At 39.6% G+C, this 13,164-nt stretch overlaps 6 protein-coding genes across 6 annotated transcripts; 3 read left to right on the top strand and 3 right to left on the bottom strand. All coding sequences in view use genetic code 12, as the record gives it.

Moving 5' to 3' along the window:
* Window positions 1-528: 528 nt before the first annotated feature.
* On the bottom strand, window positions 529-2,991 carry AVO2 (Avo2p; the record flags this gene model as incomplete). The annotated part of the gene is made up of 1 exon (XM_064998201.1): window positions 529-2,991. One exon carries the CDS (start codon window positions 2,989-2,991, stop codon window positions 529-531), a length of 2,463 nt encoding a protein of 820 aa, XP_064854273.1.
* A 267-nt stretch (window positions 2,992-3,258) lies between these two features.
* DASC09_046010 (uncharacterized protein) lies at window positions 3,259-3,852 on the top strand (the record flags this gene model as incomplete). The annotated part of the gene is made up of 1 exon (XM_064998200.1): window positions 3,259-3,852. One exon carries the CDS (start codon window positions 3,259-3,261, stop codon window positions 3,850-3,852), a length of 594 nt encoding a protein of 197 aa, XP_064854272.1.
* A 635-nt stretch (window positions 3,853-4,487) lies between these two features.
* PUT1 (proline dehydrogenase) lies at window positions 4,488-5,939 on the bottom strand (the record flags this gene model as incomplete). The annotated part of the gene is made up of 1 exon (XM_064998199.1): window positions 4,488-5,939. The coding sequence occupies one exon, from the start codon at window positions 5,937-5,939 to the stop codon at window positions 4,488-4,490; it is 1,452 nt and encodes a 483-aa protein (XP_064854271.1).
* A 702-nt stretch (window positions 5,940-6,641) lies between these two features.
* Window positions 6,642-9,326, bottom strand: DASC09_045990 (Ptr3 protein; the record flags this gene model as incomplete). The annotated part of the gene is made up of 1 exon (XM_064998198.1): window positions 6,642-9,326. The coding sequence occupies one exon, from the start codon at window positions 9,324-9,326 to the stop codon at window positions 6,642-6,644; it is 2,685 nt and encodes an 894-aa protein (XP_064854270.1).
* A 496-nt stretch (window positions 9,327-9,822) lies between these two features.
* ADE12 (adenylosuccinate synthase) lies at window positions 9,823-11,133 on the top strand (the record flags this gene model as incomplete). Its single annotated transcript, XM_064998197.1, has 1 exon — window positions 9,823-11,133. The coding sequence occupies one exon, from the start codon at window positions 9,823-9,825 to the stop codon at window positions 11,131-11,133; it is 1,311 nt and encodes a 436-aa protein (XP_064854269.1).
* An 806-nt stretch (window positions 11,134-11,939) lies between these two features.
* CDC34 (SCF E2 ubiquitin-protein ligase catalytic subunit CDC34) lies at window positions 11,940-12,656 on the top strand (the record flags this gene model as incomplete). The annotated part of the gene is made up of 1 exon (XM_064998196.1): window positions 11,940-12,656. The coding sequence occupies one exon, from the start codon at window positions 11,940-11,942 to the stop codon at window positions 12,654-12,656; it is 717 nt and encodes a 238-aa protein (XP_064854268.1).
* Window positions 12,657-13,164: the final 508 nt, after the last annotated feature.

Here is a 13,164-nt window from a genome sequence, read left to right as displayed (position 1 = left end):
ACGAATGAAGAGTATTTTTGTGCTGTCTTTAAATATGAATGTTTCCATCTTGTTGTTCCAAAATTATAGGAAAATAATAGTTGTATGATTTATAGACATCTACCGTTATAATATAGTGCAGTGGCCCATAGTGGCTTATCATGAATATATAATATTATATATTCTCTCTTATATACTGTAATTCAGTAATACAGATGAAAGAAAAGCCTTCACCGTGGATGCTGCTCAACATTGATTCGCAAGTTTCAAACCATTAATTTTTTTTTTTTTTTTTTTGAGTAGATTTGTTTATTACCTACAAATTGTTTTTGTTGATACATTCCATTATTTGAAAAAATCACTATATTATAAATCCATGTCTAATATAACAACCAAGAAAATAAATTTGTCTACAAACTTTGGATAATGACAAGGCAAACGCTGATGCACGTAGCCAGCATATGAAAAAACAAAACAAAAAAACAACAAATAAATTACATGAGTTAAAATTATTTCATCAATCAGGGATCATTCACCCGGAATATCAGTTCAATCACCATCATCACTATCCTCAATTCGCCTACGTTGCATACTCATAATAGGCACCGCCAAAATCGAACTTCTCTTACTTCCTCCAGCACCTATTACAAGTCCCATATCATCAAAATGTTCTGAGCTAGCATTTTCATGGTGGTTACCCAATGATGAATTGGAACCATTTTGACGACGATAGGTTTCGCCAATGATATCCTTAGGTTCCATAAATGGATTCACTGCATCATGAGCGGTACTCAAGCCTGAAGAAACTCCGCTAAATTCATCAATAGACGCGAACTGGGCTTGTGAATCGTCGTTAACAATATTAGGAGAGTAGAATTTCGCCAATTCTTGATGGGCCGGGGTATTGCGAAGATTCTTAACTGCAAAATTCAATTGGTCGCCAACTATTTTTTCAGGGCTCAAAGAATTGGAAACGCTTGTTGGATTGAATGTAATGTTTGTGTTCGTCTCATCACCGTGTACTTCATCACCATTTACAAAAATCTTATTGCGGGGCACTAATATATTGTTAAAAGCCCTAGCCGTTTGTCTGGTCGGCGACTCACCACCATCCTCTTCTCCATCACTCGAATCCACATCAGTACCACTATCATCAGCATGCTCATCATCCGAATGTTGAATAATATGAGTTCCTAAACTTGAATCATGGCTGTTTTCATTTTTATACTTATCAGTGATATCGTTATTATTATTCAAATCACACATTAAATCATTGAGCGAATTTGATGATCTTCTCTCTAGTTGTGGTGGTTCAGAAGAAAGTTCTTGTTGATCAGCAGCACCACTAAAAGCAACATCAGGTCTCTTGTTACCACCTCTATTATCTTGGAAACCCCCGATCACAATATTCTTTGGTGTATTGTTTGTAGTGCTTTGTTTAGATTTACTATCAGATACTGCACTATTGTATGATAAAATCGTATTGGAGCGATATCTCCCAGGGGTGTTGATCATATTCTGTACACTACTGGCCCTAGAGCGAGTGCCGTTGGCACTTAAAAGCAAGTTTTGCTGCTTAGTATCTTTCTCAGGAGAGTTGAGGACTGATGAGCTTTTGGAACCTTTTAGTTTTGGTGACGCAGCAAGGACAGAAAGACCTCCAGTAGGACCATTAATACCAATGTTAATTATAGCATTATGAAGCAGCTGGCTTCCTACCGAATTGGAATGCATTCTGGTTTGAGAAATTATTTTTCGAGAATTGTACACTTCATTACTGTTGGAACGCGCTGGGCGAGTTTGCGTAATAATCTTAACTGGGGCCACTCGTACCTTGCGTTCTGTTTGACGTTTTGAAACGAATTCCACTGGTTTAAGAGGTGAGCTTCCCCCGCTATTTGTTTGCTCATAATTTCCAGTAGACCTCCCTGGAGAAGGGAGGAAATTTCCTGGAGCTGGGGGTATCGAAGGAGGAAACAAAGGTGATACCATAGATCCAAGCTCCGAAGTGCTGTTTGAATGAATAGTTGATGGGGAGCCACTAGCAGTTGGTGAGTGGGGTTCCTCTTCAATACTATCATCGGCAAGTAGTATGCTCTCCCTATCATGGAAGGACGATAATACTCCTGGAGAAGAATTAGAATGCTTTCTACCCTTTGGAGAGCTTTTAGCTGGTTTATAATTGATAGTGAAGTCGGTGATCGGCTTTTCTAAAAGCTTATCTAAATCACTATTGGTTCTGGTTATTTTTTGGAAAGTTGGTTGTGAAATTGAACTGGCAGAAGAGACATTTGAAATCGCCGATTGATAATTGGAAAAGATATTGTAGCTTGGACTGGATATTGGCGACATCAGGTCACTAGGTAATGTCGCTGATCTCTTGATATCAATGACCGACACTGGCTTGTATTTTGTTGAAATCAATTCCTCCTTTAATTCATTAAACCACTGTTCTGTTGCAAGATCTCTTGCCACCTCTACCGGTAGCCAACCTTCGGCATTTCTGATATCAATGTAAGCATTATGGACCATCAACAGTTTTATACATTCTTTACTACCATACATCATTGCCAAATGAAGAGGGGTGTTTCCTAGTAAATCAATCGCGTTGATATTTGCTCCCTTTTCAATGAGCATATCCACACAATTACCGAAGTTCAAAACTGCTGCCATATGAAGGGGAGACCTTAGCTTCTCACCTTTTAAATCAAGGGAATCGGGAAACGCTTGGAGGATCATAAGTAGTGTTTGGTGATTCCCACTCAAGACGGTGGTATGGATAGGGGCATTATTTTCAAAGTTAAGAGAAATTTCATCCCGATCATGCCCCAAGCTGACCAAATGGGTGCATAGGATATAGTGGCCATAATATCCAGCATAATGAAGCGAAGACCAGCCATTATCGGGATTGATATTCTTTAGATGCTGGGGAAACCGTCGTAGAAGACGTTTCACGACAACAACATTGCCTGCAATGATTGCGTCTCGAAGCCGTAGCCTAACATCAAGCATTTCTAAGCTTCTCAGTGGGTCTTTATTTATACTCAACAAATACTGATGTTTTTTAATCACCGAGTCCCAGCTTTTTGGCTGTTGTAAAGTAATTTTGTGTGATGATCGGGGAGAGGTTCCCCCTCTGTGAGTTACCCGGTACATCAACCGAATAAGATGATCAAAACAAAAATGTGCCAAAACTCTCATTAATTCAGGACCAAAGCGATGAGCATTTTTTTTTTTTTTATTGTTTAAGAATCCCATCTCTTTTGCTTCACAGACACCATGGCCACAATATTCACCGGTAGCTCTCGTTCATCTAAGAAGCAGCTCAAATCAATCCGCCACGAGCTCTCGCAATTGACCCTGCACCGTCGTTGCTACGAGTACGAGGACTTTGTGGAATGCTGCTTCATGTTGAAACAGTTCACTGGTCTCAAATGGCCAATTGAAACGTTCATTAGATTCCTACAAGCTGGTATTTGGTCTGAGTATCCTATCATTACTAAGTTATTGAACGAGTATCTTGATGTTAGCCAGGGAATGGCGAGGTCCGTGACCATTGGCGCAGAAAAGGGGTACGATAAGGAGATGCATGTGGTTAACGTTTCGCAAAATGTGTCAATTGCGGACTTCACCACCAACTTCTTGACAAACATCAAAATATTAGATGTGCCGTTCCGAGTTCCAGGCGTTGCCTTGAAGAGAAGAAGAAGAAAAGCCAAAGTGAAGGCAAAGAAATTGCAGGAACGAGAATTGACAGAGGAAAATGTCAAGATTACAGAAGAGGCGTTTGTCGATGCTGATTCAATGGATATGGCAGAGATTTCCCGTGCCTTGACCGAAATTGAAACCATCTCAGAGTTCGATATTATTTGAAAGATTTCGTCAGAAGCGTTATTTATATGTTGGGTGGGTTTCATTTTTTTTGCACCCGTTTGCTAATTTTCTCCTGCTAAATGGATTTTTTTTTTCTTTCTTAATATTTGGCTAGTTTTCGCTCTCTTTTATTTGGTTTTGGTATTCTTTTTTTTTTTGTGTGTGTGTGGAAATATCACGTGTTGACTTTTTTATTTATTTTTCGGAGTTTGCTTTTTGGCGTGATATAGGCTGTGTGATTTATTGTGGTAGTACATTCTGTGAAGCTGAGTATATATATAGATATATATACCTATAGGTACTAGACTTGGGGTCTGTGATCTGTAGATGCCGACTTCCTCAGAAAGCACTCGGTAAATACTAAATAATGGGTTGTTTCTGTTATTGAAATGTCTAATTTTGATAGTATCCTCTTAGTTGGCTGTAACTTCGTCATATACTTTAATTACTTTAATTACTAGAGGGATGTTTTACGACACTTTGGAGTGCAAATGCTACAATATTAGTTTATTCATTTAGTATTAATATATGTGGTATAGTAAAAACAAAAAAAAGCAAAAATCAAAGCTTTATAAGAGCAGAAAATAGCAAGTTCTAATAAAAAACAAAAAATAAGCTAAAAAATAAAAAATCAATCATTTAAACAATCTCTTAAAAATGGCACTGAGAACCCCTTTAACCAAAGGCAACCCATTATCATTTCTCACCGCATCACCGTTTTCTTCTAATCTTCTTCTAAGATAGTCTTTGGTTTCCAATGGTGGTCCCCATGGAACATACTTGATAATATTGGTGACATTGTGGTTAGTGATCAAATCATAAGTAATATCATCGGCCATTCCTAACAATTGGGCCAAAGTGATTCTGTATTTCAAATCGCTGGCTTTGCCGTATTTTTCCAATAAATCAGTAGCGTTCAACATGGAATCACGGTTGTGAGAGGCAATCACCAAATGATCAATAGTTGCGTCTTTACCACTGAAAAGGTCTTCTATAGAATATTTAATCCCACGGTTGTAATTAACATCGGTGTCAGACTTGGTATCGTGAATGACTCCTCTGTCAGGTTCAGAATGAATATAAGCGCCTCTGACCAACTTGAGCCCGACTTTATAACCTTGCTCTTGACCAAGTTTCTTTTCATTAACGATAATATCGTAAGATTGCTTCAAGTACATTTGCACAGTACCAACAACACACGCTGGCTTATCCAAAGGATTGAACTTTTTGAAGAGGGTTCTTTGGAGATCATAAACCGCCTGCTGCAATTCAAACTTTTCAGCATCAACCACGGCAACCAAAGCTGGGGCGGTTCTGTCGGGATACTTGGCAGCTAATTCGGCATTACGTTTGTAAATGTGTTGACAAATCTTTGACAAGTTACCCACCAAGTTGTCCCATTGTGGCTTGAATTCTGGGTTTTGCCAATTTCTCATCACATCAGCAGGGTTGGCCACCAAGGCACTAGGCTTCAAAGCAATATACGCAGCAGGAGCTTGGTTGATGATACCACCATTAGCAACGATATTAGCAAACACGGATTCGGTGTGAGGGATCAAGATCGAATCGATACTCTTGATGGTTTCACCAACAACATGGTTGATATCCAAGTTTTTGGTACCTTCAGCATCTTCCAAAGTAAAAGAAAGCATCATGTTGTTGATACCTCTAGCAGCAAGTTTCTTACCAGTGACCACGGTTTCCCCAGCAGTGTCACCGCCGCAGTAAATCTTGGAGACAAAAGTCTTGATTAAAGGCATTGGGATATATGGGAAAAGCTTGACCACCAAATTCAAAGTGGCACGGTTGGTGGTCGCAAGACCAATGAATAGATAAGAAATCAAATCACTTGTTGGCAAAGTCTCAAGATACCTGAGCTTAGAAGCTGATTCACTATTCTTGCTACCGTTATGAGCATCGGTGGCAGCCAATGTTTGGATAGTCTTGGGCGAAGAGTTATGGGAAAACTGGCGTTGTTGATTAGACTGGTATTGTATCAAATTCTTGGAACAATAGTTTGACACCAACCTGGAGGTAGCGAGGCAGCGAGGCCTGCAGTGTGTAGTTACTCTAGAAGCAAGGGCCATAGAAGGAGAGAAAAAAAAATTGAAAAATAATGATGGTTAATAATGTGAGATAAGAATAAAAATTCAAAAACTTCAGGTGAATGAGAGAAATCAGGATATAAATGGTGTTGATAGCTGGTCACCCACCGCGGGAAACGCGCCCCGCTATCCGTAGCAATTTTTAGCGACGGGGCACTAGCTTGCTTTCCTTTCCTTTCGACGCTTTGTACGCAGAATGTAGCCAGAACGATAAACTATAATTAATGGCTCTAGAAATAATCAGTCACCGTTGAATTTCCCAAATTTTACAAACAATAATTTTTTGGGGATAATAAGAAATCAGTAAAATAACTAATGAATCACGAAGGGCAGTGCCAATCTATGCACACCACTAACTAAGAAAAGAACTAAAAGGAACTGAAAAAATAGGAAAATTGTGATATAAGAGATGATAAAATAATAGCAATAATAACAAGTAAAAAGAATACAGCAAATTGACTATGACAGGGCAAATGATAAAAAGAACAGGAGGATTCAAATAGTAATAGCAAATTTCGAATAATTAAAAAAAAAAAAACGCAAACAGAGTTAACGAAAAGGGAATCGAATCAAAAAATTGGAAAATAAAATAAAGCTGAGCAAACACTGAAGAATAAAATAAAAAAAGGAAAAATACAAAAAAAAAAAACAGCAACAACAGCAATCTAATTGGAAACCAGAGACTCAAGTTATCGATTTACATTTACTAACATCATGATTTTGAGGGGTACCAGCAACAAAATCTTCAATATACAATATTCCCTTCCGATCAACCACATATAATTTGTAGCCATCCTTTGAGAATCGTAAACTCGCAGCCTCACTCTTTTTAGTGGCACTCATAACATCACCGGTAGATACCAATCTTTTACGTTCAAAATTTTTATTGACGTGCACAATGTATACCAGTCCTTTCTTTGTAAGGAACGCACAGGCATCATCACGAGGAGAAGCACAGCACTTATGGACCAGTGATCCAATTTCTTCCAACTTCATCAACATCCTAGGATGGGCCACCAGGTCCCATTCTTTGAGATTGCCAATTCTGGTTTGAAGAATCAACAGCGGGGCGTTGAATGCCACACTTGACAACGCAATGTATTTGTTATTATATCCAAAGAAGCTTAGATCGGTAATCCCTTCACTTTCATACGAAGTATCAAGTTTTCGGCTAGCCTTCATAACAAGCCTTGGTTTACTAGGCTTAGAGATATCAATCACCATGAAACGGGATTCCAATGCAGTGGATACCGCAAGCAATTTGGCATCATCAGAGAATTTTACCACATTGATGGGGTCTTTATAATGGAGAGTAATCAAGGAAGAGGTAGCATTAGAGAATACACTACTAGGGAAACCAGTATTTCTATCAGACCCAGAAATGTTCCCCATGAACAACTCAGCATTGTTAACGGCCCGTATTTCTTCTTCAAACAATTCAAACAACATTATCAAACTTCCTTCAGTATCAGTTACCATGTCTTTCCCTGTTAACCCACATGCAATGAACTGATCATTAGCGGAAATGTCAAGACACCTAACTGGCAAATCAATGTTATAAGTGTACACCGGTTTCCCATGGCGTCGCAAATCAAACACTTTGATGATTCTCTTACCAGCAATCACAAGATAATTATTACCAAGGGCACAGTATTCGAACGTCCAATTACCCTTTTCAATCATTTCACGGGCCGGTTCATCACCAAGTACCATTTTGGTTTTTTCTTCTGGATAGAATTTTGGGTTCAATTTCATCAAGTTCTCGAAATTCTCTCCATAAAAACCATTGTTTTTTCCGCAACATAGTAATGTAGGGGGTGAGTTGGAATCGGCATCGATGTTATATACCAACCACTTTTTATCGTCAATAAGGGCAAATTTTGTGGCATCAGGGGAGATGCCAGTGCCAATAAAGTCCGATCTTTTCAATAAAGACTTAACTTTGGAAGATTGGGTAGAATATTGGAATCGTTTTCTATACACTGGGAAGTTATTGACAAACCGGATTTCTTTGCTAAATTCTTCTTGAGGGGTCGCAAACGAGCTGTTGGAATAACTGTAGCTACTGTTACCATATCTAATTGAGTCGCTATCCTTGACTGATGGTGACGTGCCGGCCAAATAGGCCGAGCTGGGTGTATTACCACTCGATGCAGAGGCAAATAAATCAGAGGTGGCAGACCATACACCACTACTAGCAGCTAAGTTGTTATTAGCCTTAGGAATGGAAATTGGTGCAGGAATGTGTTGGTGGTGACTAGAAGCAGCACCGGTACTCGAACTTGTTTTTCGGAAATTCAAGGTTTTACTGGTCACCGAGCTCAAAGACATTCCAGAAATAGTATCAGGGGCCGTATTATTGGATATCTGGGATGCAGTACGGCCCAATGATCCGGAAAATCTCGTGGTTTTTGGAGACAGACTGATACCCTGGGAATTGGAATCAAGGTCAGTGGTCCCCATGAGGTCTGTTTGTGAACTGAACAGGTTTCCATGATGTTTGGATGAAGCATCGTCATCTGGTGGTGGAGCGGTGTTTGCCAATGTCATCGATTCTGAGCTTTGACGACTTTCATACAAATCGAATTGGGTATTCATATCTTCATCTTTTAATTGATGTTGATATTCTTCATCTTTTAATTTGAGGGCAGTTTCTTGAAATAAAGATAACAATGAAACTTTACGTTTCCTGGTAGTTCGAGAACTGAGTCTTGAATAATTATCGGTGAAGCTGCTACTTTTTTTAGAAGGTGCTGTAGGGTTATTATTGGTTTTAACATTGGAAATGGATAGTCTTCGAGACTTGGAGCTCGTCATACTCTCTGATTTTTCAAATTCCGAGCAAACAGATGACGCAAAGTCTGGGATTTCCATTTTCTTGAATTTCTGGATTTGCTGGTAGAGATTTCTGAGGGGCAAAACTGGGCCCAATATAGAAGATTTGGAATCACCGCACGCAGGACATTGGAATTTATTGGTTGACGATTTCAAACATGTCAATGCAAGATGCTCTGATATTATACAACCACAATTGAGAATCGTCGCATCAGCAGTAATGTCAAACCGAAGCTGTCGTTGGGCCACATTAAGCTTTGATAGTTTCCCGGTGAGCTGCAGAATGCTCGAATCTTTAGCGGAAGAGAATGTGTTGGCAGAATTAACAGAAGAGTCGCAGAAGCCAGCCGGTAGATACAAGTTCGACTCTATGGTCCGTAAGAAAGAGTCGAATATTGTAGGTTGGGTGTCCTGATTTGACATGATGATCGTAGTTTGACTTGTGCACACGATTTGGCAACAGATTGGCGAGATGCCTGGGACTCCTCGTTGGTGTGAGCAGGTTAAACTGAATGCCAGTTGTGTAGCGATCATTTGATGGTTTTGGTGGAAATTTGGGCAAATTTGGGTGATTATCGTGCTGACGTAAGCGAAGATAAGGGAAGTTTTTCTTTTTTTTTTTTTTCTGTTTTAGTGACAGTTATTATGGTGGTGGGCAGGAATGAATGGGGTGGTACATGGTTTACAGAGAAGTATTGCCGGCAACGATGGGTTACCAGTGATCGTATATGCCCAGCATAACATTGTAACAGCATCTAACACCAACCACAATAAATTATATATACAACATACATAGATAATATATCAATCCAGTGGCATAGTGAGTCACTGGCACGTGCCGTGTGGTGCAAATTTTCGAATAAAAAAAAACCGCTGTGAAAATTCGTTCGGGGACATCAACCACCGCTACTCACTTTCTTCTCTTAATAAAATGGTCCAAGTCTTTGCAAGCAGTTGTGCGTCTTTGCAAAACACTTCATACGTTCCAAACATAACTTAAGAACTATTTTCAGTTCACTCATCCACAAGTATGCCAATTTCTGTGGTTTTAGGCTCCCAATGGGGGGATGAAGGTAAAGGGAAGCTCGTTGATCTTCTCTGTGATGACATCGACGTCTGTGCCAGATGTCAAGGTGGTAACAATGCTGGACACACCATCGTTGTCGACGGTAAGAAGTACGACTTCCACATGTTGCCTTCTGGTCTCATCAACCCAAACTGCAAGAACTTGATTGGTTCCGGGGTTGTCGTCCACGTCCCTTCCTTTTTTGCCGAGTTGGAAAAGATCAAGAACCAAGGGGTTAATGTCGATGGCCGTTTATTTGTTTCCTCTAGAGCTCATCTTGTCTTTGATTTCCATCAAATCACTGACAAGCTCAGAGAATCCGAGTTGTCCAATGCCCCAAAGAAGGCTAAGATCGGTACCACCGGTAAAGGTATTGGTCCAACCTACGCCACCAAGGCCTCCAGATCCGGTATCCGTGTCCACCACTTGGTCAACGACGAACCTGGTGCCTGGGAAGAATTTGAAACTCGTTTCAACAGACTTGTGGAATCAAGAAAGAAGAGATATGGTGACTTTGACTACGATGGTGCTGCCGAATTGGCTCGCTACAAGCAATACAAGGAAGAATTGAAGCCTTTTGTCGTTGATTCTGTCCCATTCATCCATGAAGCCATTGCCCAAGACAAGAAGATTCTTGTTGAAGGTGCCAATGCCTTGTTGTTAGATATCGATTTCGGTACTTTCCCATTCGTGACTTCCTCCAACACCGGGATTGGCGGGGTGTTGACCGGTTTGGGGATTCCTCCACAGTCTATTGACGAAATCTTTGGGGTTGTTAAGGCTTATACCACCAGAGTTGGTGAAGGTCCTTTCCCAGCCGAACAACTCAACGAGATTGGTCAAGCTTTACAAAAAATTGGTGCTGAAGTTGGTGTCACCACTGGTAGACCAAGACGTTGTGGTTGGTTGGACTTGGTTATTCTCAAGTACTCCACCCGTATCAATGGTTACACTTTATTGAACTTGACCAAACTTGATGTCTTGGATACTTTTGAAGAAATCAAGGTTGCTGTTGCTTACAAGTACACTCCACCTGGTGCCACTGAAGCCGTGGTTTTGGACTCTTTCCCAGCTGACTTGAAGGTTTTGAGCAAGGTTGAAGTTGTCTATGAAACTTTCCCAGGCTGGAAACAAGATATCAGTAAGATCACCAAGTACGAGGACTTACCAGAGAACTGCCAAAAGTATATTGAATACATTGAAAAGTATTTGGGTGTTCCAATCAAGTGGATTGGTACTGGTCCAGGTAGAGATTCTACTATCATCAAGGCTTGAGAATATTTTGTTTTTCTTCCTATCTTTTTTTTTTTTTTTTTTCTTTTCTTTTCTTTTCTTTTCAAAACAAGTAAACCTCGCTAGATAATCGGTTATAAATTGAATAAAAATATCAATAATAAAATATATCTTATTACCATAGTGTAATCAAAAGGGATAGATAATGAATGTACCTATAATCCAAGTCAACCGCCAGCTTTCACGTGACCGGGAGACGACACAGAAGAAAAAGAAACAGGGAAAAAAAAAAAGAAAACACCCAAAAATTGCAATCACACGCTAACTGGCATCACCTATCCCATTTGCTCATCTACCAGGCAAACCACGTCCAGCCTCTAGTAGTTTGTCCCCCCAAAAAAGGTATGTTTTCTAGGTAGTAACAATAGCAACAGCAGCTTGATTAGAATATCCCAATTTAGATAGCCAGAAAGGAGTAAGGAGCTGGACTCCCCCTCTTTTGCTATTCATCTCGTCTTTATCCCATCCTGACTAATGGTCATGATTACTAAGTGGACTGGTTGGGTGTTTTCTGTTTTCTGTTTTAGTTTTATTTTTGCCACCAACGACAGCAATACTGGAAACATATTACAAATTAAAAAAACAATCCAAGACTTTGTTGTTGTCTTGATCGACGCTCCTTCGTTTATTTTGTTTTTTTGCTATTCTACTTTTTATTGCTGTGTTGCCTTCGTCAAACACCACTCTAGTTACTAACTAATACCAATAGTTCTGCTTCATTTTCCGAATCCCCAGTTTAATTTAAACCAGCCAGTTTCGTCCCACCCACAAAAACCATAATACCCACAATGTCTAGCAGTGCGGCTTCAGTGTTGTTCAGACAGTTCAGAGAACTCACAGACCCTAAGAAGGGTATACCTTCTTTCCACATCGAGCTCGAAAACAACAACATTTTTCTCTGGAATGTTGGGGTGATGGTCCTTAATGAAGACTCAATCTACCACGGTGGCTATTTCAAAGCCCAAATGAAGTTCCCTGCGGAATTCCCATTCCAGCCCCCAAGTTTCCGTTTCACCCCTCCAATCTATCATCCAAACGTTTACAAAGATGGTAAACTTTGTGTATCCATTCTTCATGCCGCTGGTGATCCAACTTCCGAGGAACCTGATGCGGAAACCTGGTCGCCGGTGCAAACTGTGGAAACCGTGTTGATATCCATCATCTCTTTACTTGAAGACCCAAACATTAACTCTCCTGCCAACGTCGATGCCGCTGTCGATTGGCGCAAAAATCGTAAAGCTTACAATGCCCATGTCAAAGCCGAGGTCGAACGTTCGAAACAAGATATCCCTCCAGATTTCATCATGCCAACTGCAAACACCGCCTACAGTGGCACCAACCCACCCCACGAACAAAACGATACCATTGATGAAAACTTCTGGTACGACTCTGACCAAAGTTATGAAGAAGACTCCCTTATGGAAGATTTTGAAGAGGATGATGAAGAAGCTGAAGATGAGGAAGATGAAGATATTTCCGAGAATATCAATAGCGAGAATAAATAGATTGCTCTGATATCCTGTTTCTATTTCATTTTTTCTTCTTTTTCCTTTTTTTTTTCCTTCCTTCCTTCCTTCTTTTTCCTTTTATTTATTTACTCCAGGTTACTCAGTCTGTGTTTTTCTTTTTTTCATTTTTTCATTTATTTATTCCAGGTTACTCAGTCTGTGTTCTTGATTATTCCTTTTTTTTTTTTCTAAAAATTTTTTGACGGCATATTTTTTTTTTTCAAGACAGTTCTTTTCTCTCTCTATCACTTGGTTTTCCTCTTAAAAAGATTTTTAGTTTTGTTTGAGATTACTTTCTGTCTGTTTTTTGAGCATATAAATTCATTTTTTTTTTTGAATATCATGATTCTTATTAATTTCATCCTTTACAAAGGCCAAGTCTAGTATATTATTATGGATTGATTTCTACCTACCTCTTTTCCCCTTCCATTGTTTAACACAACATTAAAATACTTTTTTTTTTTTTTCCCCTTTTGAACTTCTTCAATCTTTGAATAAATTGTAA

The sequence above is a fragment of the Saccharomycopsis crataegensis genome (genome assembly GCF_037102585.1).
Source record: "Saccharomycopsis crataegensis DNA, jcf7180000000084, whole genome shotgun sequence".
Classification (NCBI taxonomy): Eukaryota; Fungi; Ascomycota; class Saccharomycetes; order Ascoideales; family Saccharomycopsidaceae; genus Saccharomycopsis; species Saccharomycopsis crataegensis.
This window is presented reverse-complemented; position numbering and strand designations above follow the sequence as displayed.